Raw genomic sequence first — 24491 nt, forward strand, 5'->3', positions numbered from 1 at the left:
GGAGACGATTGGTTTTACAGTGTTTGCTCTTATTGTGCTGTTGGATCAGTTTTCTTAGTGCTGAATGGTAATAACAAAGTATGGTGGTGGCAGCATCATGATGTGAAGCACGGTGGTGGCAGCATCATAAGGAGAAGCTGTAGGACTTCTGGGTATTTTTGATGAACTGGGATGTTTTTCTGACTGTTGGATTCATGGATGTGCTGCTTCCTGCTACTCTCAGAGAAATACTACAGATTTTACTGTGTAATACTACAGGTTTTACTGTGTAGTACTACAGGTTTTACTGTGTAGTACTACAGGTTTTACTTTGTAGTACTACAGATTTTACTGTGTGGTACTACAGATTTTACTGTGTAGTACTACAGGTTTTACTGTGTAGTACTACAGGTTTTACTTTGTAGTACTACAGATTTTACTGTGTGGTACTACAGATTTTACTGTGTAGTACTACAGGACTGACTGTGTAGTACTACAGATTTTACTGTGTAGTACTACAGGACTGACTGTGTAGTACTACAGATTTTACTGTGTAATACTAGAGGATTTACTGTGTAGTACTACAGGTTTTACTGTGTAGTACTACAGGTTTTACTGTGTAGTACTACAGGTTTTACTGTGTAGTACTACAGATTTTACTGTGTAATACTACAGGATTTACTGTGTAGTACTACAGGTTTTACTGTGTAGTACTACAGATTTTACTGTGTAATACTACAGGTTTTACTGTGTAGTACTACAGGTTTTACTGTGTAGTACTACAGATTTTACTGTGTAATACTACAGGATTTACTGTGTAGTACTACAGGTTTTACTGTGTAGTACTACAGATTTTACTGTGTAATACTACAGGTTTTACTGTGTAGTACTACAGATTTTACTGTGTGATACTACAGGATTTACTGTGTAGTACTACAGGTTTTACTGTGTAGTACTACAGATTTTACTGTGTAATACTACAGGATTTACTGTGTAGTACTACAGGTTTTACTGTGTAATACTACAGGTTTTACTGTGTAATACTACAGGTTTTACTGTGTAGTACTACAGGATTTACTGTGTAGTACTACAGATTTTACTGTGTAATACTACAGGTTTTACTGTGTAGTACTACAGGTTTTACTGTGTAGTACTACATGTTTTACTGTGTAGTACTACAGATTTTACTGTGTAGTACTACAGGTTTTACTGTGTAGTACTACAGGTTTTACTGTGTAATACTACAGGATTTACTGTGTAGTACTACAGGTTTTACTGTGTAGTACTACAGATTTTACTGTGTAATACTACAGGATTTACTGTGTAGTACTACAGGTTTTACTGTGTAGTACTACAGGTTTCACTGTGTAATACTACAGGATTTACTGTGTAGTACTACAGATTTTACTGTGTAGTACTACAGGTTTTACTGTGTAGTACTACAGATTTTACTGTGTAATACTACAGGATTTACTGTGTAGTACTACAGGTTTTACTGTGTAGTACTACAGGTTTTACTGTGTAGTACTACAGATTTTACTGTGTGATACTACAGGATTTACTGTGTAGTACTACAGGTTTTACTGTGTAGTACTACAGATTTTACTGTGTAATACTACAGGTTTTACTGTGTAGTACTACAGGTTTTACTGTGTAGTACTACAGGTTTTACTGTGTAGTACTACAGATTTTACTGTGTGATACTACAGGATTTACTGTGTAGTACTACAGGTTTTACTGTGTAGTACTACAGATTTTACTGTGTAATACTACAGGTTTTACTGTGTAGTACTACAGATTTTACTGTGTAATACTACAGGATTTACTGTGTAGTACTACAGGTTTTACTGTGTAGTACTACAGATTTTACTGTGTAATACTACAGGTTTTACTGTGTAGTACTACAGGTTTTACTGTGTAGTACTACAGATTTTACTGTGTAATACTACAGGTTTTACTGTGTAGTACTACAGGTTTTACTGTGTAGTACTACAGATTTTACTGTGTAATACTACAGGTTTTACTGTGTAGTACTACAGATTTTACTGTGTGATACTACAGGATTTACTGTGTAGTACTACAGGTTTTACTGTGTAGTACTACAGATTTTACTGTGTAATACTACAGGTTTTACTGTGTAGTACTACAGGTTTTACTGTGTAATACTACAGGTTTTACTGTGTAATACTACAGGTTTTACTGTGTAGTACTACAGGATTTACTGTGTAGTACTACAGATTTTACTGTGTAATACTACAGGTTTTACTGTGTAGTACTACAGGTTTTACTGTGTAGTACTACATGTTTTACTGTGTAGTACTACAGATTTTACTGTGTAGTACTACAGGTTTTACTGTGTAGTACTACAGGTTTTACTGTGTAATACTACAGGATTTACTGTGTAGTACTACAGGTTTTACTGTGTAGTACTACAGATTTTACTGTGTAATACTACAGGATTTACTGTGTAGTACTACAGGTTTTACTGTGTAGTACTACAGGTTTCACTGTGTAATACTACAGGATTTACTGTGTAGTACTACAGATTTTACTGTGTAGTACTACAGGTTTTACTGTGTAGTACTACAGATTTTACTGTGTAATACTACAGGATTTACTGTGTAGTACTACAGGTTTTACTGTGTAGTACTACAGGTTTTACTGTGTAGTACTACAGATTTTACTGTGTGATACTACAGGATTTACTGTGTAGTACTACAGGTTTTACTGTGTAGTACTACAGATTTTACTGTGTAATACTACAGGTTTTACTGTGTAGTACTACAGGTTTTACTGTGTAGTACTACAGGTTTTACTGTGTAGTACTACAGATTTTACTGTGTGATACTACAGGATTTACTGTGTAGTACTACAGGTTTTACTGTGTAGTACTACAGATTTTACTGTGTAATACTACAGGTTTTACTGTGTAGTACTACAGGTTTTACTGTGTAGTACTACAGGACTTCATGTTCTTTGGTCTCCAACGTTCTCAGTAATAAAACCATCAGTAGATCATCATTGATGCAGCTGCTGCTGATTCTGCTGCAGACTGAAGCATCTCCTGTCTTGTGTGTGTGTGTGTGTGTGTGTGTGTGTGTGTGTGTGTGTGTGTGTGTGTGTGTGTGTGTGTGTGTGTGTGTGTGTGTGTGTGTGTGTGTGTGTGTGTGTGTGTGTGTGTGTGTCTCAGATGACGTGTTGGCGAGGGATGCCGGTGAGTGTGTGATCTGTCTGGAGGAGCTGCAGCAGGGAGACACCATCGCCAGACTGCCGTGCCTCTGCATCTACCACAAAAGGTGACGCACAATACAACACAGTATCACACAATATAACACAATACAACACAATACAAGACACTGTAGCACAATACAACACACTAAAGTGCTCCTCAGAATAAATCATCTTCTTCCCACACACTGAGCATCAGATAAATGTTCTGTGTTCCTGCAGCTGTATAGACTAAACATGTTCTATGTTCTGTGTTCCTGCAGACTAAACATGTTCTATGTTCTGTGTTCCTGCAGACTAAACATGTTCTATGTTCTGTGTTCTGTGTTCCTGCAGCTGTATAGACTAAACATGTTCCATGTTCTGTGTTCCTCCAGACTAAACATGTTCTATGTTCTGTGTTCCTCCAGACTAAACATGTTCTATGTTCTGTGTTCTGTGTTCCTGCAGCTGTATAGACTAAACATGTTCTGTGTTCCTCCAGACTAAACATGTTCTATGTTCTGTGTTCCTGCAGCTGTATAGACTCGTGGTTTGAGATCAACCGGTCCTGCCCTGAACATCCGTCTGACTGACATTGGCCCAGACTGAAGCTGTTCAAGGTAACGACACATTTCATTTAACAGGTTTTAAATAATAATTATATTAATTATTATTAACAGGTTTAATACATTTGTATTATTTATAATTATCATTAATTTAATTTAACAGGTTTTATACATTTTATTATTTTTAATAGTTATTAATTTAATATGTTCAGATCAGTTGAAGGTCAATATATGATCAATGTTCTAATCAGAGATACTTAGCAGAGTAAACGGACCAAACATAAAAACATATTTATGATTTCTGAATCAGCAGCTGAATACATGTCGGTTTCCATGGCAACGCGATGCGTCCAGTGTGTGATGCTGTGATGGATTCATTCAGTGGTTTTAGTCATGTTCAGATCAGCAGGTTGGAGGTGAAGCATCAGTTACCATGGAGATCTAGCTCCTCAGCATCTGTAACCATGGAGATCTAGCTGTGCAGCATCAGTTACCATCCAGATCTACATCCACAGCATCAGTTACCATGGAGATCTAGCTCTGCAGCATCAGTTACCATGGAGAGCTAGCTGTGCAGCATCAGTTACCATGGAGATCTACATCCACAGCATCAGTTACCATGGAGATCTAGCTGCGCAGCATCAGTTACCATGGAGATCTAGCTCCTCAGCATCAGGTACCATGGAGATCTAGCTGTGCAGCATCAGTTACCATGGAGATCTAGCTCCTCAGCATCAGGTACCATGGAGATCTAGCTGTGCAGCATCAGTTACCATGGAGATCTAGCTCCACTGCTGTCTTATCTTGGTGTAAATATTCAGCTGCAGAACTGATGTATTTTGCTCGTGTGACTCTTTGAACATGTTTTATTTCATCATGTCTCCCTGTCTGTCTGTCTGTCCATTTGTCTGTCTGTCCATCCGTCCATCTGTCTGTCTGACTGTCCGTCCATCCATCTGTCTGTCTGTCTCCCTGTCTGTCTGTCCGTCCGTCCGTCTGTCTGTCTGTCTGTCCATCTGTCTGTCCGTCCGTCTGTCTGTCTGTCTCTCTGCAGGACATCTTGGTCCTGCTCCTGGACTCTTCCGGACACCAAAATCCGACGGAATCAATCAGCTCGTATTATCCTGACAGCAGAATCATCATCTAACAGATAAATATTCCTGAACCAAAAGAGTAAATCAACTGTCCGACCATCTACATTAAAGGACTGACGCTGCTCCCCCCTCCAGCCCGACATGCTCAGGTCCTGCAGGCTTCCTTCAGATCCAGAACCAGAACCAGGACCAGAACCGGGCCTGATCATTCATCACCCCCCCACGGCCTTAACTGAGCGGGGGGGAGGAGCTGCAGGAGCTGCTGTGACTCTTTAACCAGCCGAGACGAGACTCCCCCCATTTCAGAATGGTTCAGTCCAACAAGGACCAGAGGGGGGAGGGGGTGTACAGTCTGAGCATGCTCAGTCCGGACTGCTGGAGAGGAAGTGTAGTTTACTCCTGTGTAACGTGTGTGTAACGTGTGTGTGATGTGTGTGTGTGTGTGTGTGTGTGTGTGTGTGTGTGTGTGTGTGCGTGTGTGCGTGTGTGGATGTGTGTGATGTGTGTGATGTGTGTGTTTGTGTGATGTGTGTGATGTGTGTGATGTGTGTGTGTGTGTGTGTGTGTGTGTGTGTGTGTGTGTGTGTGTGTGTGTGTACGGTGTAGGTCCATGTCTCTGTGTGCGTCTGCCGGTTGTTCCCTTTACGTTGCTGATGTTTACAGCTGCAGAAGCCACATACTGTAAATTTTTCACCGTGTTTTTTTGCGTTTCACCTGCCAGGTTTTTCATGTGTGTGTGTGATGTCTGTGCATGTGCGGTGGGTCGGTGGGTTCCCCCCACGTTGTGTCTGACTCGGGCAGGTCCGCTGACTCCCAGCGTGGAGGCGCTCCACGGGGCTTATTTATTCATTTGTTCATATTTAACAATATTTGTTTGATCTTGCGGTCATGTGAGCTGTTACTCACTCTTCAGAATGCCAAGAGCTGATGTGTGACGACTACTACCAATCAACATACCAACAAACTGCATTTACAAAAGCTACTGTAAACTAATGGTGGAATAAATTGTGCTAGATGAAGAAGACTCCTGCTCTCCTTGTTCTTCTCCTGCTGCTGCAACGACTTCACAACCGTCACAACCGTTTTAGTTCAACAACAACAAACTCAGTCAGAACTGGAGACAAAAAGGGGCAAAGCGAACATAAAGAGACACAACCAGACACAAAATGACCAAAAACAGACAGAAAACAACCAAAAAGAGACACAAAATGACGATAAAGAGACAAAAAGAGACACAAAATAACAATAGAGACACAAAGCAACCACAAAAAGAGACAAAGCTACCACAGACAGATGCAAACACACAAAATGACAAAAAACAGACACAAAAAAGAGAAAGAAAGAAAGAAAAAGAAAACACCAGCCATCCAATAAGGAAGCAAACTGAACCTAAATAGAAGCTGACGGACTAGAAAGAGATGCTAACCGGTCACAAACAGACAGAAAATGAACAAAAAGAGACACAAAATGACAGCAAAGAGACACAAAATGATAAAGAGACAAAAACAACCACAAAGAGACGCAAAACGGCCACAAAGTGAAACAAAACAACCACAGAGACACAAAATGACCATGAAGAGACTGTAGATACTGGAGGAGGAAGGACGTCTTCGTCTTCATTTGACACCTTTCTGTCCTCTTGTTGCTCACTTGTCTGATAACTCTGATGTTCAGTAACAACGAGGACGTTAATAATAACATCAGAATCCTGCTGGTGTCGACACCTGACAGAAAATAAAAGATTCCAGACCAGAGCTGCTGTCATTCCTCATCTCCCAGCTGATGGATGTGACCGGGAGGCTACAGCAGCAGGATGCTAACCTGATGTCTCTTCTTCATCCAGCATCAATTCATGGAGATTCAAGGTTGACTTTCTGCTCATATCTGCTTTCTCTAGTATTTTTATGATTAATATTACAGCTCAACATTCTCACAGCAGAGGAGCCTTTAAATGTTTAATGGTGATATTCTGACCTCTAATGGCTGAAACTGTAAAAGACTTTCTAGGGGTAAAATGGGGACACAGAAGGAAGCCGCTCTAATAGAATAAAGGCTGAGTGCATTATGTGTCCTTAATGCAAGTTTTAGATTAGAAAATAGATAAATAAAAATACAATAAACGTGCCAGAGAAGACTTTCAGAAAAGTCTGACACTGCATCAATAGCATTGGTCTGGATCTCCTCACAGTGCTCCGATTGGCCTGACTATAATGAGACACAAAATGACAAAAGAGACAAAAACAGACACAAAATGACCATAAAGACACAAAAGAGACACAAAATGAAAGCAAAGAGACACAAAATGAGGACAAAGAGACACAAAATGACTATAAAGAGACAAAAAGAGACACAAAATGACCATAAAGACACAAAAAGAGACACAAAATGACAACAAAGAGACAAAAAGAGACACAAAATGATGACAAAGAGAACCAAAACCAATTCAGATAAGACACAAAGACAATAAATGCGCCAAACAAATGAAAAGACTTCCAGAATAGTCGACAAAAGTAAAAGCAAAACACGGGGAAAAAACAATCGATGACTGAACAGTTTGATTCTGACTGCATCGATTGCTTTGTTCCGGATCTCCTCACAGCGCTCTGATTGGTCGACGTTCCCAGTGCAGCGCTCTGATTGGTCCACATGTTGTGGCGCCAAAGCAGTAAAACCAGGAAGCGCTATAAACAGCGGGGAAGGTTTAATATCAGGACGTTTCTCTGTTTTTTTTCTTTTATTTACTATTTTTGTCGTGTTTGCGCACAAATGGACTCCCAATCGTACCTTCCCGTCCAGCCCGGGGTGGGCATGGAGGAGAATTTCCTGTCTCTGGACGACATTTTGCTGTCTCATGAGCGGCTTCCAGTCCGGACCGAGTGCAGCTTCCCTCGGCTCGGATACCTGGAGAAGTCGAGCGACTCGCCGGACATCCCGGAGGTCGGTTAAAAAAAAAAAAATCCATAAAATGTTTTAAACTCAGTGACAGTTAAATCATTGTGGATCTACTCATCTGTACATAACTGGACCCTCTAGAACTTATCTCAAAAGCAGCCCAGATACGTAACGTCACACCAAACTCCATTCGGTCTTTTGTATTTTTATTTTTTCCTCCCTTTAATGAAAAAGACACGTGCATAGGATGAATTATTAATACTGTTTAAGAATAAACACATCTCACTTGTAAATTCGGCATAAGTATTAACTTAAAAAAATAACATCAGCAAAAACCTTATTTCAAAAAGTTCCAGTTTCTTATGACTCAGAATACAGTTACCTGTTAAAGGTAATTATTTAGCATAATAACGTGTGGTTTGGTCGGTTATTGAAGGGCTACTGATGGCAAAATGACAACAAATAACCACAAAATGACAACAAAGACAAAAACAGACACAAAATGACAACAGAGACACAAAATGACCATGAAGAGACAAAAGAGAGAAACAAAATGATGACAAGACATGTACGTGGGATACATTATTAACACTGCTTAAGAATAAACAGATCTCACTTGTAAATTCGGCATTAGTATTGTCTTTTGAAAAAATGAATATGAGCAAAAATCTAATTTCAAAAAATTCATTCAATTCAAATTCATTATTACACAGTTAGAATACAGTTACCTGTTAAAGGTAATTATTTAGCATAATAACATGTGGTTTGGTCGGTTATTGAAGGGCTAAATTTAACAAAGTAGATTCAAGCGTAGTAGATTCAAGCGTATTACTAATTGTTCTGAACTTGCTTAAAATTAATTAAAAATGGTCTTTAATAAATTACCTGATAATAAATTATTAAGATAACATCTAGCGAACAAATTAATTTATGTAGCTTCGAGTCAGACACAGGTTATTCAAAGGTATAAAATACAGTGAAATTAAACATATATAAGGTGAAGCACAAAATAGAGCAGAATAAAATTTAATAATTAAAGTAAATAAATCAATAACAGTACAGACAAGTTGAATAATATGCACACAGGTTTTTATTAAATCATTAAAATGTTTAAGAGACGCAAAACAACCACAAAGAGATGCAAAAACAACCACGAAGAGATGCAAAACAACCACGAAGAGACGCAAAACAACCACGAAGAGACGCAAAACAACCACGAAGAGACGCAAAACAACCATGAAGAGACGCAAAACAACCACGAAGAGACGCAAAACAACCACGAAGAGACGCAAAACAACCAGAAAGACACGCAGAAACAACCACAAAGAGATGCAAAACAACCAGAAAGAGATGCAGAAACAACCAGAAAGAGACGCAGAAACAACCAGAAAGAGACGCAGAAACAACCAGAAAGAGACGCAGAAACAACCAGAAAGAGACGCAGAACAACCAGAAAGAGACGCAGAACAACCAGAAAGAGACGCAGAACAACCAGAAAGAGACGCAGAACAACCAGAAAGAGACGCAGAACAACCAGAAAGAGACGCAGAACAACCAGAAAGAGACGCAGAACAACCAGAAAGAGACGCAGAACAACCAGAAAGAGACGCAGAACAACCAGAAAGAGATGCAGAAACAACCAGAAAGAGACGCAGAACAACCAGAAAGAGACGCAGAACAACCAGAAAGAGATGCAGAAACAACCAGAAAGAGACACAGAAACAACCACAAAGAGACACAAAACGACCACAAAGAGACACTAAATGACAACAAAGGGGTGCCTAAAAGTATTTCTATGTGACACATCTCAGTTACTAACCAAAATGAATAAATGAGGGATTGAAGTGTCTACCTGTGGTCATACCTGTTGGTTGAACAGGTGAGCTGGTTCCAGGTGAGCTAGTTGAAGCCTCTTTCTTCCCCTCAGGGCACTAAGATGGAGCTCCCCCTGTGGCTGTCTAAGGGTCTGTATGAGAGGAAGAGGAGGGTTCTGTCCGTGGAGCTTCCCAAGGTCTACAGAGAGAGCTGGAGGACGGTTTTCACCGCCGACCCCAACGTGGTGGACCTGCACAAGATGGGCCCCTACTATTATGGTCTGGGCTCCCAGATGCTGCACTTTGAGAGTCCAGAGAACCCAGACATTGCTCAGACCCTGCTGCAGGTCAGTTAATCCACCCCACAGGAGAAGGTACAGATACTAACCTCACTGTTGGTCTGTTTATAATATTAACTTTAATAAGAACTTTATTTATACAGTGTCTTTTAAAAGTGAGGGAGACTAAAGGTGCGTGTCCACTAGATGCGATTTTCCCGCACAGCAACGCACCACATCTGAAAATCGAACGGATGGCCAGCGGACCACAACATTGTCACGTGACATCTGGACCAACAGCAGGCCGCTATGTGGTCACATGACCGAGCTTTCAGCTGGACAGTCCGCCAGATGAGTCGGATAAACACAGCGGCTCGGCTGCAAACTTTTCCTTTTATTTTGAAAACACTTCAGGGAAAAGTATTTCTGAAAGCATCTGAGGTGAGAAATAATCTGCAGCAGCTGAATCTGTCCTGGTTTTATTTCACCCACAGCTAGTTTGGATGTTTGGGGACAGTTTCACGATGCGTGGAATCTCCGCACGCCCCATCTAATTTGCATGAAGTAGAAGTCAGTGTACTTTATGCAAATGAGCTGCAGCCCTCTCTGGGTAAACACACCTGATCACAGCTGGAAACGCCCCGCATGTGGCATTCTAGTCCGGTTGCGTTTCCAGCTGCGATCCGGTGTGTTTACCCAGAGAGGGCTGCAGCTCATTTGCGTAAAGTAGACTGGACTCCAGCATGCGGAGATCCCAAGCATCGTGAAACTGTCCTCAAACATCTAAACTAGCTGTCGGTGACATAAAACCAGGACAGATTCAGCTGCTGCAGATTATTTCTCACCTCAAATGCTTTCAGAAATACTTTTCCCTGAAGTGTTTTCGAAATAAAAGGGAAAGTTTGTAGCTGAGCCGCTGTGTTTATCCGACTCATCTGCTGGACCGTCCAGCTGAAAGCTCGGTCATGTGACCATGTTGTGGTCCGCTAGTGACCGCCCACCGGTGAGTTGCTGTGCGGGAAAATAGCATCTAGTGGACACACACCTTCAGGAAGACCATTCAGTCTTTGTGGTCGTTTTGTGTCTCTCTGTGATCGTTTTGTGTCTCTCTGTGGTTGTTTTGTGTCTCTCTGTGGTCGTTTTGTGTCTCTCTGTGGTCGTATTGTGTCTCTCTGTAGTTGTTGTGTCTCTCTGTGATTGTTGTGTCTCTGTGGTCGTTTTGTGTCTCTTTGTAATTGTTTTGTGTCTCTTTGTGGTTGTTTTGTGTCTCTCTGTGGTCGTTTTGTGTCTCTCTGTGGTCGTTTTGTGTCTCTCTGTGGTCGTTTTGTGTCTCTCTGTGGTTGTTGTGTCTCTCTGTGGTCGTTTTGTGTCTTTCTGTGGTCGTTTTGTGTCTCTTTGTGGTTCTTGACTCTATTCAGGCTGAACAACAAATCCAGCCAGTGTTATGTAGTAGTTCACAGCTAGGGGGCGCCAGCAGCTCAGAAACATGTTGTGAAGCTGTTTCCAGGCAGACTGGCTTTAATCTCACTAACAAACACTCATCACCTCACATAAGGCACAAACACACCTAGAGGCATCATAAATAAACCTATAAGATTTATTTTTATAGACTGAAGAGGCAGAAATATTCTAGCTGAAACTAGGAGGTTTACAGATTTATCTATCAGAATCAGAAATATTTATTGATCCGCGAGGGGAAATTTATTCACGTTACAGTTGGTACCGTTCAAGTCTGAGAAATTTAAGCTGCAGAAAAATAAAGAAATATCAGAGTTATATAGATAAACAGAAATATTAGTAGAAAAATATGTCCTAAAAATGTAAACATAAGCAGAAAAGTATAAGCATGACATGTAAATATGTGCATTGTACCAAGAAAATAGATGTAGAAATATACAACCACAAAGAGACACAAAACAGCAACAGAGACACAAAACGACAACAAAGAGTCACAAAACAACAACAAAGAGACACAAAACGACAACAAAGAGACAAAACTGAAAAAAGAGACACAAAACGACAACAGAGACACAAAACGACCACAGAGAGATAAAACAACCACAGAGAGACACAAAACGACCACAGAGAGACACAAAACAGCAACAGGGACACAAAACAGTAACAGAGACACCAAACGACAACAAAGAGACAAAAAACAACAACAAAGAGTCCAACATTTTGTGTCTCTTTCTTGCTGTTTTGTGTCTTTTTGTGGTTGTTTTGTGTATTGTCTTTGTTGTCGTTTTGTGTCTCTTTGTTGTTGTTGTGTCTTTCTGTGGTCGTTTTGTGTCTCTCTGTGGTTGTTGTGTCTCTCTGTGGTCGTTTTGTGTCTCTGTGGTTGTTGTGTCTTTCTGTGGTCGTATTGTGTCTCTCTGTGGTTGTTGTGTCTCTCTGTGGTTGTTTTGTGTCTCTCTGTGGTTGTTGTGTCTGTCTGTGGTTGTTTTGTGTCTCTGTGGTCGTTTTGTGTCTCTTTGTAATTGTTTTGTGTCTCTGTGGTCGTTTTGTGTCTCTCTGTGGTCGTCCATCATGTTCTGGTCTCACATGTCCCCTCCTGTCCTCCAGACCTTCGTGGGTCGGTTCCGGCGGACCATGGACTCGTCCCAGAACGCCTACAACGAGGACACGTCAGCGCTGGTGGAGCGTCTGGACTGGCTGGAGAAGACTCTGTTCAGGTCGGGTCAGAGCGGCCTGAACGGCTTCCAGAGCTGGGAGAAAGGTCTGGCCTCCACACTCACCGCCTCCAACCTGGTCCTCAACTACCGCAAGAGGAAGATCACCGACGTCCAGCCCTGAGCCGGCCACTGAGTACCGGACCAGCGACGGGACGGACTGAAGACATCTCCACGTTTATCCTGACTCCTCTGTGAGACGTTCAATCGACACTCTGATGCTGTAGCCCGGAAGGTTTTACCAGCAAACACACAGCTGCAGATGGAAATGTGGGGAAAGAAATCAAACAAACCGTCCCATAATGTGTGTGAGTTGGTCACATCTAGAAAGCTGCTGCTGGAACTGAAGATTTGAACCAGAGAAACCACAGATCAGGCTGGATGTGACGTAAAGATGAACTGGACGCTGCTGAACACCAAATGTTTCTGTTTATCAGAAGGAATAAACTCATTTCATGTTAAAATACTCCCATTAACTGTTTTCTGTTTATTCTCCAAACATCTCCAGATGTTCATCAGGTTATTATATGAGACAGACAGAGAAACAGTTTGTCTCATTTAAGAAGCTGGAATAATCACATCTGTGACAGTTCACTGGTTTAGTTCATATCTCGGCTGATTAGTTCATAAAACAGGCGTTCTGCTGTCTGACATTAAAAAGGTCTAAATGTGAATAAAACACCTGAACCACAACTGAAGTCACCTCTCATCTCTTTATTTTAGTCATATTTAACTCAAAACTCTAAAGAACATTTTCTACCAGCTGCTCAAATGTGAATATTTGCCAGTAAAATCTGGGTTTCTAGACGGCTAGTCAGACGAAAATAAAGGTGAAAAGAAAATGACCCATATTTATAGAAACCAGAGGATGCTGTCACCTACAAACCCTTCTTCAAGTGGAAAATAATCCCACCATCTGAAAGCTCCTTCTTCCTGGAGATCAGTGATGTCCAAATGGTTCTAGTTCAGGTTCCACATCCAGTGGACTGGACCAGTAAAACCACAGCAGAATAACCTCTAAATAACCACAGCTCCTAATGGTTCCTTTGTTTTAGTGCAACAAGTTCACATTTAAGGAATTATCTTTTTACTAAACATCAGGAACAACTTGGAATTCATGAAGAAAAATAAATTCAGTTTCATCAACATTCAGCCTCAGTTTATCATTTCCACATTACAACTTCCAGATCACAGAGTGTCAACAAAGTAACACATTTAGTCACATGGAACTGAACCATGGAGGATTTACTGGAGGATCAAAACCACAAAAGTCAGACAAAGAAGGACAAACTATTACAAAAATGAGACAAAAAATGAGACAAACGACACGAAACAAAAACAGAGCCAAAAATTTAATGAAAAGTTATAAAGCCACAAAAACTGGACAAAAACGACAAAAAATTACACAAACGAGACAAAAAAATGACCAAAAAAAAAGACAAAACGACAAAAAACAAAATGGCAAAAAAAAAGAGAAACAAAAAGTTAAAAAAACAACAAAAACAGGACAAAATATTTTAAAAAATGAGACAACAAAACAAAAAAGACAAAAAAATTGATTAAAACAGTCACAAAGCGACAAAAAAAATGCAGAAATGACAAGAACGAGACAAAAAACTTAAAACAAAACAATAGACAAAAAACACAAGTGAGACAAAAGGAAAACGACAAAAACATGAGACAAACGTCAAAAGTCAGACAAAAAACAACAAAACCAGACAAAATATTACAAAAATGAGACAAAAACAACCAAAGAACAATAAACAATCTAGTATTTTACTTTCTGATCAAAACAACTTGTCATGGTCTAGAAATTATTCTAAATTCATAATTTTACTAATTTACAATCTGCGGTTAATGTCTTCTCTGGAATTTTTACACTTTGAAGACTGGATTGGACCCTCTGGAGGGCCGCTTTTGGCCCGCGAGCCTCATGTTGGACACCCCTGCTGTAGAGCTTCACTGCCCCCTGCTGGTATGATGAATCAGAAAGCGGTTTCATTCGTTCTATATAAACCAGAACCTCCATCTGATCCCTCGGAACCCGCTGGTTCTTCATCTACAGGAACTTCAGGTACAGATCAAAGTTTGACCTCCAGCTGGCGCAACCAGATTTCCATGTTGGAAATGTTTCCAGATTTCCGTGTTGGGAATATTTCCAGATTTCCGTGTTGGAAATGTTTCCAGATTTCCGTGTTGGGAACGTTTCCAGATTTCCGTGTTGGGAACGTTTCCAGATTTCCGTGTTGGGAATATTTCCAGATTTCCGTGTTGGGAACGTTTCCAGATTTCCGTGTTGGGAACGTTTCCAGATTTCCGTGTTGGGAACGTTTCCAGATTTCCGTGTTGGGAATATTTCCAGATTTCCATGTTGGAAATGTTTCCAGATTTCCGTGTTGGGAACATTTCCAGATTTCCATGTTGGGAACGTTTCCAGATTTCCGTGTTGGGAACGTTTCCAGATTTCCGTGTTGGGAATGTTTCCAGATTTCCGTGTTGGGAACATTTCCATATCTCCATGCTATAAAACCAATAATTCAGCTTGAGACTGGAGGAATCTGCTGTTAGATTTATGAAATGTCCAGAGATGTGAAGTTTCACCACAAACTAAATGTCTAGAGAAATTTAACTCATTTTAATGTTTAATTAATAGATTTACCAATAAAATGTCATCAATGGAAGCAGAAAAATGCTCTAAAATGATGGAATGCTGTAAAACTGGATAAAAATAGCAAATAAAAATCTGTATTTTATGACATTTTTAGCAGATTTAAATATGCTTTGTGTCAGAATAAATTTAATAAAAATACAGATTTTCATGTGGCTGTTATTTACAGTGTTGACCTGTTTTGTTTGTTTGTTTTTCTTACAGTAAACATCTAAATTAATAACTGTTTCTGTGATTTTACTGGATGTTATCTGTAATTTAAACAAACAGGGAACATTTGTAAATTAATGTAAAATTAAAAAAAATGTTTATCATGTTCGGTCCTTATGCATAATAATAATAATAATAATAATAATAATAATAATAATAAAATAATAATAATAATAATATAGATAATGATAATAATAATAATAATAATAATAATAATAATAATAATAATAATAATAATAATAATAATAATAATAATAATGAAGAAGAAGAATCATTATTTTTGTTCCCAATAACTCACAATATCTGTAAAACAAAGACTTTTTCCCTCTGATTTTAATCCAGTAAACAGTTATTTTACAGAGAAACTGTAAAATTATAGTAAATAATTAAAAATAAAAACAGTGTTAAACAGAATGATGACTGTAGTTTAGTTAAACTGCTGTAATGTCAGACTGTAGTTTAGTTAAACTGCTGTAATGTCAGACTGCAGTTAAACTGCTGTAATGTCAGACTGTAGTTTAGTTAAACTGCTGTAATGTCACTGTAGTTAAACTGCTGTAATGTCAGACTGTAGTTAAACTGCTGTAATGTCAGACTGTAGTTAAACTGCTGTAATGTCAGACTGCAGTTAAACTGCTGTAATGTAAGACTGTAGTTAAACTGCTGTAATATCAGACTGTAGTTTAGTTAAACTGCTGTAATGTCAGACTGCAGTTAAACTGCTGTAATGTCAGACTGTAGTTTAGTTAAACTGCTGTAATGTCAGACTGTAGTTAAACTGCTGTAATGTCAGACTGTAGTTTAGTTAAACTGCTGTAATGTCAGACTGTAGTTAAACTGCTGTAATATCAGACTGCAGTTAAACTGCTGTAATGTCAGACTGTAGTTAAACTGCTGTAATGTCAGACTGCAGTTAAACTGCTGTAATGTCAGACTATAGTTTAGTTAAACTGCTGTAATGTCAGACTGTAGTTAAACTGCTGTAATATCAGACTGCAGTTAAACTGCTGTAATGTCAGACTGCAGTTAAACTGCTGTAATGTCAGACTGCAGTTAAACTGCTGTAATGTCAGACTGCAGTTAAACTGCTGTAATGTCAGACTGTAGTTAAACTGCTGTAATGTCAGACTGTAGTTAAACTGCTGTAATGTCAGACTAGTTTAGTTAAACTGCTGTAATGTCAGACTGTAGTTAAACTGCTGTAATATCAGACTGCAGTTAAACTGCTGTAATGTCAGACTGTAGTTAAACTGCTGTAATGTCAGACTATAGTTTAGTTAAACTGCTGTAATGTCAGACTGCAGTTAAACTGCTGTAATGTCAGACTATAGTTAAACTGCTGTAATGTCAGACTGTAGTTAAACTGCTGTAATGTCAGACTATAGTTTAGTTAAACTGCTGTAATGTCAGACTGCAGTTAAACTGCTGTAATATCAGACTGCAGTTAAACTGCTGTAATGTCAGACTGTAGTTAAACTGCTGTAATGTCAGACTGCAGTTAAACTGCTGTAATGTCAGACTATAGTTTAGTTAAACTGCTGTAATGTCAGACTGTAGTTAAACTGCTGTAATATCAGACTGCAGTTAAACTGCTGTAATGTCAGACTGCAGTTAAACTGCTGTAATGTCAGACTGTAGTTAAACTGCTGTAATATCAGACTGCAGTTAAACTGCTGTAATGTCAGACTGCAGTTAAACTGCTGTAATGTCAGACTATAGTTAAACTGCTGTAATGTCAGACTGTAGTTTAGTTAAACTGCTGTAATGTCAGACTGCAGTTAAACTGCTGTAATGTCAGACTGCAGTTAAACTGCTGTAATGTCAGACTGTAGTTAAACTGCTGTAATGTCAGACTGCAGTTAAACTGCTGTAATGTCAGACTGCAGTTAAACTGCTGTAATGTCAGACTGCAGTTAAACTGCTGTAATGTCAGACTGTAGTTTAGTTAAACTGCTGTAATGTCAGACTGTGCAGCAGCCAGATGAGGGTCACTGATGCAGAGAGGAGGAAGGTCAGCGCTGATGGAAGTATTGATGAGGCCTCTGGGCTCTAACTATCGATCCGGACACAAACATTAAACACGTCTCTGCTGTGATGCTTTTTGCTGCTGCGATGGTTGGAAACAGAAATAGAATCAGTCGGTCTGCTGGGTCTCATTATTCAGATGTTTAGATAGAGAATCTCTGATAAAGACGACTGTTTATACGTTGAGTTTTCAACTTTCTGCTTGTGAATCTAAATCATGTTTCATACTTTATAGATTAATGAGTCCTGAAGAACAACACGGAAGTTTCATCTTTTGGGCGTCAAGTTTTAATGACGACTTCCACTGCTTCAACACAAAACACTTCTGGATCTACGGAGCTAGATCTCCATGGTAACCGATGCTGTGGAGCTAGATCTCCATGGTAACCAATGCTGTGGAGCTAGATCTCCATGGTAACCAATGCTGGGAGCTAGATCTCCATGGTAACGGATGCTGAGGAGCTAGATCTCCATGGTAACCGATGCTACACAGCTAGATCTCCATGGTAACTGATGTTACACAGCTTGATCTCCATGGTAACTGATGCTGAGGAGCTAGATCTCCATGGTAACCGATGCTGTGGAGCTAGATCTCCATGGTAACCGATGCTACACAGCTAGATCTCCATGGTAACCGATGCTACACAGTTAGATCTCCATGGTAACTGATGCTACACAGCTAGATCTCCATGGTAACTGGATCACCATTAATGTATTCGATGTAAAATCAGTAACTTCGTCAGTTTTCATCTCCTTCAAGTCAGTTTTCAGTAGATTCACATTTTGGCTGCTGTTACAAACTGAGCCATTTTAATTAACTGACATTATAAAATCTAAAAACACATTATTTAAAAAAGGCATTAAATACAAAAGTGACATGAAATCTAAAAACTCACATTATTTTAAAAAAGGTGACAAATGAAATATTGACCTGAAAAATGAGGTGATATGAGAAAACATGAAATACTGAAATAAAAGTAACATTGTGAAATATAAAAACTGATATTAAATTAAATTAAAATGACATGACATATAAATAAGTCACTTTTAATAAATAAATAATAAATGTAACTAAATAATAAATGTAAATGACAGCATCAGATAAAAAGTGGGTTGATGAGATCAAACATTAACATTAAAGAAAATTAAATGAGAACTGGAGAAAACTCATTTTAAAAATCTAAATGATGACAGATATATTTCATCATTCTATTTATATATTTAAAGAAATGTAAAACCCAAAGATTTTCTCTTTACAGCCAAACAGAACCGTGTTCTGGATTTACTGCAGCTTTAATCAGCTTCACTCTTCAATCCTCTTCTATCTCCTTGTCACCACAAACTGCCTGAAGCCCAGAAGTTAAAGAGCTGGTTCTCCAGCTGTGATCAGAAGAACAAAGATGTGGTTCTCCAGCTGTGATCAGAAGAACAAAGATGTGGTTCTCCATCTGTGATCAGAAGAACATAGGCCTGGTTCTTCAGCTGTGATCAGAAGGACATAGGCCTGGTTCTCCATCTCTGCTCAGAAGAACATAGGCCTGGTTCTCCATCTCTGCTCAGAAGAACATAGGCCTGGTTCTCCATCTCTGATCAGAAGAACAAAGATGTGGTTCTCCAGCTGTGATCAGAAGAACAAAGATGTGGTTCTCCAGCTGTGATCAGAAGGACAAAGACCTGGTTCTCCATCTGTGATCAGAAGAACATAGATGTGGTTCTCCAGCTCTGATCAGGTGTGAGGAGGATCATCAGTATCTGAGGCGACGCCCTCCGAGCTCAGAACCAGAATTATCTCCGTTGGTTCTGGAGCCGAGCAGCAGCCAAACAATGTTCTGCTGTCAGGGAGTTGGAGGTTCTTCATCTGCAGTCGGTGGCAGAATGCCAAGGACAGAACATCAGCTGATATATAGTCTGGAACACTCCCAGAACCAGAACATCAGCTGGTATACAGTCTGGAACACTCCCAGAACTGCCAAAAACTCACCCACAGCGTGCAGATCTGTGTGAAATAAATCCTTTAATCTGTGAGATAAAGAGATTGAGTTAGGTGTAATAAACTATTAAACTACAAATACTTGGACATTAAGAGGTATTTTAGGTGGAACAAACCTTTAAAACTGGAAGTACTTAATCGTAAAACAGTATTTTGGTGGAATAAACCGAAAGGACCTGGATAGCAAGTTGTGTTTTTGGTGGAATTAACCTCTAAAACTACAAATACTTGGACAGAAAGTAGTATTTTCACAGAATAAACCTTATAGTATTTGGACATAAAGCAGTACGTGCATGGAAAGAACCTTTAAAACTAGAAGTACTTGAAGAGAAACCTTTAAAACTAGAAGTACTGGGACATTAAATTATCTTTTGTTGGAATAAACCTTTAAAACTATAAGGAGCTGAACAAGAATTAGATTTTTGGGTGGAATAAACCTTAAGGCTCCAGTTCCACAGAGCATGATGCTGCCACTTCCATGCTTCGGGGCTTGAATATTTACCAAATGTTAAATCTGAGATTCTATAAATCGGTTTCTGGAACAAGCTGGAGGACCGAAGTGAATCTGGACCGTGATTAAAGATGGATTTAAAGAAAATTAAACACATTTTGGACGGATAAAGAGTCATAGATGTTTGAAATACGCTGAATATTTATTTTACAAATGGTCAGAAACGATCCACAGTTAGAACCGATGAGACGTCAGGGTCTAAATGAAAGCAGATCATCTACAGCTGCATAGGAAGAGTTTAAATGTGGAGATAGATAGATGGATGGACGGACGGACGGACAAACAGACAGACAGACAGACAGACAGACAGATAGACAGATAGATAGATAGATAGATAGATAGATAGATAGATAGACTATAGACAGATAGATAGATAGATAGATAGATAGATAGATAGATAGATAGATAGATAGATAGATAGATGGATAGATGGATAGATAGATAGATAGATAATAGATAGATAGATAGATAGATAGATAGATAGATAGATAGATAGATAGATAGATAGATAGATAGATAGATAGATAAATAGATAGATAGATAGATAGATAGATAGATAGATAGACTATAGATAATAGATAGATAGATAGATAGATAGATAGATAGATAGATAGATAGATAGATAGATAGATAGATAGAGAAACTCAAGCTACAGAGATACAACTACAAAGAGACATGAAACTACAAAGAGGCACAGATACAAAGAAACAAGATCTGACTTCAGATCTGGATTCTGGAGATTCACTGAAACAAAGTAAAAACCTGAAAAAGACACACAACAGACACACAAAAGACACACAACAGACACACAGTAAACACACAATAAACACACAACAGACACACAACAGACTCACACAATAGGCACACATCAGACAAACAGCAAACACACAACAGACACACAACAAACACACAATAAACACACAACAGACACACAACACACTCACAACAGACACAACAGACACACCACACACTCACAACAGACACAACAGACACACAACAGCCATACAACAGATACAACAGACACACAACAGACTCACAACAGACACACAACAGATACACAACAAACACACAACAGACTCACAACAGACACACAACAGATACACAACAGACTCACAATAGACACACAACAACTAATTTATTCCTCAAATTCTCTTAGATTTCATTTTACAGAAACTTTCAAAAAGTCTTTTGTTCAGTTTTAATTGTTCAGTCTTGTGACTTGGATCTCTCAGGTTTGTTCAAATTAAACACCCAGATATCTTTAAAGACAGGCTTTCATAGGGTGTCCTCATTTCTCACATGCTTTAAATAGTCCCAGCTGGACTGAGGAAGGGAATGTTTCATCACGGTTTAATTCACGGGATACCTGCAGTCAGATGCTGATCTGTTGGGTTGAACCTTAAGGAGACGATGTTCAGACGCTGACCTGAGAGTTCCTGACACGAGTCGATGGATGTGAGGAGATTTGTTCTGACAGAAGAAAGCACTGCTGCCGGCTAAACCTTGTCCTTCACACTTCCTGTTTCGGTTACAGCTGGTAGTCAGGCTTTTATTGTGATATCTCTGTTTGTAGCTTCAGGCAGTTTGGAGGATTCATGATGGGTGCTCTGGTAGATCGTAGAGATGAAGAACTCTGAGCCTGAAGACCTCCACTTTCAGAAACACTGAGAGCACAGCTACACTTTAATGATGAGGAACCACAAACAGACAAAAACACACAACTAGTGACACACACACTGCACTAAAATACAAGACAACACAATGAAAACAAAAAATGACCTGTTATTTATAACACCGCTGCTCTTTGAGTCATTATGTGTCCTGTAGATCCATGTCGTTATGAGTTTGTGTGGTGTCTTGCCCAATTTTGGTGGCCATATGTTTGTGTGGGGACTTTTTAATTCATGAGTGACCACAGTGAAGGAAATAATGCTTAAAACATATTGATCAGTTCACTTCAGTTTTGTGTCTTGTATTTTTGGCCATTTCAAACTTGTTTTGTGGCTTTGTGACTGCAAATTTGTGTTGTTTTGCTGTTTTTCCATCTGTGTCTATGTGATCAGTGTTGGGACACTGGTTGATTAGGCTGAGTGGCTACAGCTGCTGCATCTGACACACCTGCTGCAGTGATTGGTGACACTCCTTTAAAAGACACACTCTTGAGCTGTTCAGATGGGCTCCGACTTCAGAGAACTGCACATCATATTTCTCTGTTCGTTTGAGAGCGTGTGTCAAATAGCTCTCTTGTGAGAAATAAAGCCCCTTTGAATTGTGTTTAATTCAATTCAATTCAATTCAATTTTATTTATATAGCGCCAATTACAGTCAAATTGTCTCGAGACGCTTTACAGAACCCATATGCCTGACCCCCCAGAGCAAGCCAAAAGGCGACAGTGGCAAGGAAAACACCCTTTTAACAGGGAAAAAAACCTCGAGCAGAACCCGGCTCTAATGTGGGGGGACCCATCTGCCTGCTGGCCGGATGGGTTGAGAGGGACAGAAGAAGTAGAGATAGAGGGGTAGAGATAGAGATAGAGGGATACAGATAGAGGGGTAGAGATAGAGAGGTGGGGGGGTGGGACACAAGGACCATAAAACACAGCCACACATCTGAAGCATCCAGCATCCAGCTCTGGGACCAGGGACACTCAGAGAAAGGACACAGAAAGAAACAGAGTGAATGTAATGCAATAATGGTATATATAGTAAATACATAGGTAGTTAGAGAAGGGCTCAGTGCATCCAGAGAGGTTCCCCAGCAGCCTCGGCCTATAGCAGCATAACTAGGGGCAAACTAAAGGGACGTCAAGAGGGGAAGTCAGGTGTGCAAATGAAAACACCAGCTCACCCCGTCAGGGTCACCCAGTCAGCCCTAACTATAAGCTTTGTCGAAAAGGAAGGTTTTAAGCCTGGTCTTAAAAATAGAGAGGGTGTCCACCTCCTGAACCCAAACTGGGAGCTGGTTCCACAGGAGAGGAGCTGATAACTGAAGGCTCTGCCTCCCATTCTACTTTTAGAGATTCTAGGAACAACAAGTAAGCCTGCAGTCTGAGAGCCAAGAGTTCTGCTAGGGTAATATGGTACTATCAGGTCTTTAAGATATGATGGAGATTGGTTGTTAAGAGCTTTATATGTCATAAGAAGGATTTTGAATTCTATTCTAGATTTAACAGATTTACACCCTAAGCACATTTATTTCACCCTCCCCTCCTTTTGTTTGGTTTTGTTTATTATAATTCTTCCAGCCATTTTGGCTGGCTTAGTGGGTGATAGAGGCAATCTACCTCTGTCACCTTTCCGAACCCATTTTGTGACCTTTTGTTTGGTTTATTTGTGTTGGGGTTCTTTGTTTTGTTACGGTTTTCCTTTTGATACTTTAATAAAGTTTGGGGTTCTGGGTATTTTCCTGGGGTCCCGCTTGGGAAACGTAACAATGTTTCTACTAAAATCCAGTCTTTGGTCCACATTTCTCCAGCTGTTGAGGCTCTAACATCAGTAGAATCTGAGGAGTTAAAGTTTGACCAGACAAGGTTCCAGTTTTTAGATGTTTAGACGAAATGTTGATGTGGACTCATTGGTAGGAACCAGAACCTGGAGTTCATAGAGGTCTATGTGTTCATGGAGGTCTAGATGTTCATGGAGGCATGTTCTATGTCTTGTGTGTTCTATGTTCTGTGTGTTCTATGTTCTGTGTGTTCTGTGTGTTCTATGTCCTGTGTGTTCTATGTTCTGTGTGTTCTACATTCTGTGTGTTCTGTGTGTTCTATGTCCTGTGTGTTCTGTTCTGTGTGTTCTATGTTCTGTGTTCTACGTTCTGTGTGTTCCCTGTCCTGTGTGTTTTACATCGCGTGTGTTTTACGATTTGTATGTTCTATGTTCTGTGTGTCCTGTGTAATCTACATTCTGTGTTCTATGTTCTGTGTTCCATATCCCGTGTGTTCTATGTTCTGTGTGTTCTGTTCTGTGTGTTCTATGTCCTTTGTGTTCTATGTTGTGTGTGTTCTATGTTCTGTGTATTCTACGTCCTGTGTGTTCTATGTTCTGTGTGTTCTGTTCTGTGTGTTCTATGTCCTTTGTGTTCTATGTTGTATGTGTTCTATGCCCTGTGTTTTCTAGGTTCTGTGTGTTCTGTGTGTTCTTCATTCTGTGTGTTGTACATTCTGTGTGTTGTACATTCTGTGTGTTCTAGGTTCTGTGTGTTCTCTGTCCTGTGTGTTCTACATTCTGTGTTCTATGTTCTGTGTGTTCTACGTTCTGTGTGTTCTGTGTGTTCTATATTCTGTGTGTTCTACGTTCTGTGTTCTACGTTCTGTGCTGCATCACTGCTGAGGCCACGTGTTCTGTGTTTGTCATCAGGAGGAGGAGCAGAGCAGCCATCTCTCATTTTGTGTCGCCGAGCTCAGACAGACTCACAACTGCCCAGTCTGAGGACGCACAACAACAACACAACAGGAACACAACAAGAACAAAAGACAGATTCACAACCGCCCAGCCTGAGGACGGAAACAGAAACAACAACACAACAACAACACAATAACAGCAGCAACAGGACCATCATCAGCAGACGGCCTCCAGCAGCTCAGGT

The 24491-nt window shown here is 39.7% G+C and overlaps 3 protein-coding genes across 6 annotated transcripts in view; all 3 read left to right on the forward strand.

Annotated features, from left to right (window-relative positions):
- Nucleotides 1-5873, forward strand: part of znrf1 (zinc and ring finger 1) — a 36848-nt gene extending 30975 nt beyond the window's left edge. The window contains exons 3-5 of the mRNA XM_055009255.1: nt 3170-3275; nt 3725-3809; nt 4810-5873. Coding sequence (XP_054865230.1) covers nt 3170-3275; nt 3725-3782 — 164 coding nt within the window. The 3' untranslated portion in view covers nt 3783-3809; nt 4810-5873. The remainder of the gene's footprint in view (nt 1-3169; nt 3276-3724; nt 3810-4809) is intronic.
- Nucleotides 5874-6024: 151 nt separating this feature from the next.
- Nucleotides 6025-13195, forward strand: gins3 (GINS complex subunit 3). Of its 2 annotated transcripts, XM_023271044.3 has the most exons (3): nt 6897-7786; nt 9669-9902; nt 12396-13195. In XM_023271044.3, the coding sequence occupies exons 1-3, from the start codon at nt 7496-7498 to the stop codon at nt 12624-12626; spliced, it is 756 nt and encodes a 251-aa protein (XP_023126812.2). In that variant the 5' UTR covers nt 6897-7495; the 3' UTR covers nt 12627-13195. The 2 variants fall into 2 exon arrangements, with proteins under 2 accessions (XP_035804449.1, XP_023126812.2); XM_035948556.2 differs by lacking the exon at nt 9669-9902 and having other exon boundaries at nt 6025-7786.
- Nucleotides 13196-24300: 11105 nt separating this feature from the next.
- ndrg4 (NDRG family member 4) overlaps nt 24301-24491 on the forward strand; it is a 60461-nt gene continuing 60270 nt past the window's right edge. The window contains exon 1 of one of the 3 annotated variants that reach the window (XM_023271046.3): nt 24301-24489. The gene's annotated coding sequence lies outside the window, so the exon portion shown is untranslated. The remainder of the gene's footprint in view (nt 24490-24491) is intronic. The other 2 variants (XM_023271047.3, XM_023271048.3) reach the window with 2 other exon arrangements.

This window comes from Amphiprion ocellaris, chromosome 3, assembly GCF_022539595.1.
Source record: "Amphiprion ocellaris isolate individual 3 ecotype Okinawa chromosome 3, ASM2253959v1, whole genome shotgun sequence".
Lineage (NCBI taxonomy): Eukaryota > Metazoa > Chordata > Actinopteri > Pomacentridae > Amphiprion > Amphiprion ocellaris.

Coding starts and splice junctions, on each gene's coding strand:
- gins3 (XM_023271044.3), top strand. CDS start 7,496: ATGTTGTGGCGCCAAAGCAGTAAAACCAGGAAGCGCTATAAACAGCGG. Junction 7,787..9,668: donor ACTCGCCGGACATCCCGGAG/GTCGGTTAAAAA, acceptor TCTTCCCCTCAG/GGCACTAAGATGGAGCTCCC. Junction 9,903..12,395: donor TTGCTCAGACCCTGCTGCAG/GTCAGTTAATCC, acceptor CCTGTCCTCCAG/ACCTTCGTGGGTCGGTTCCG.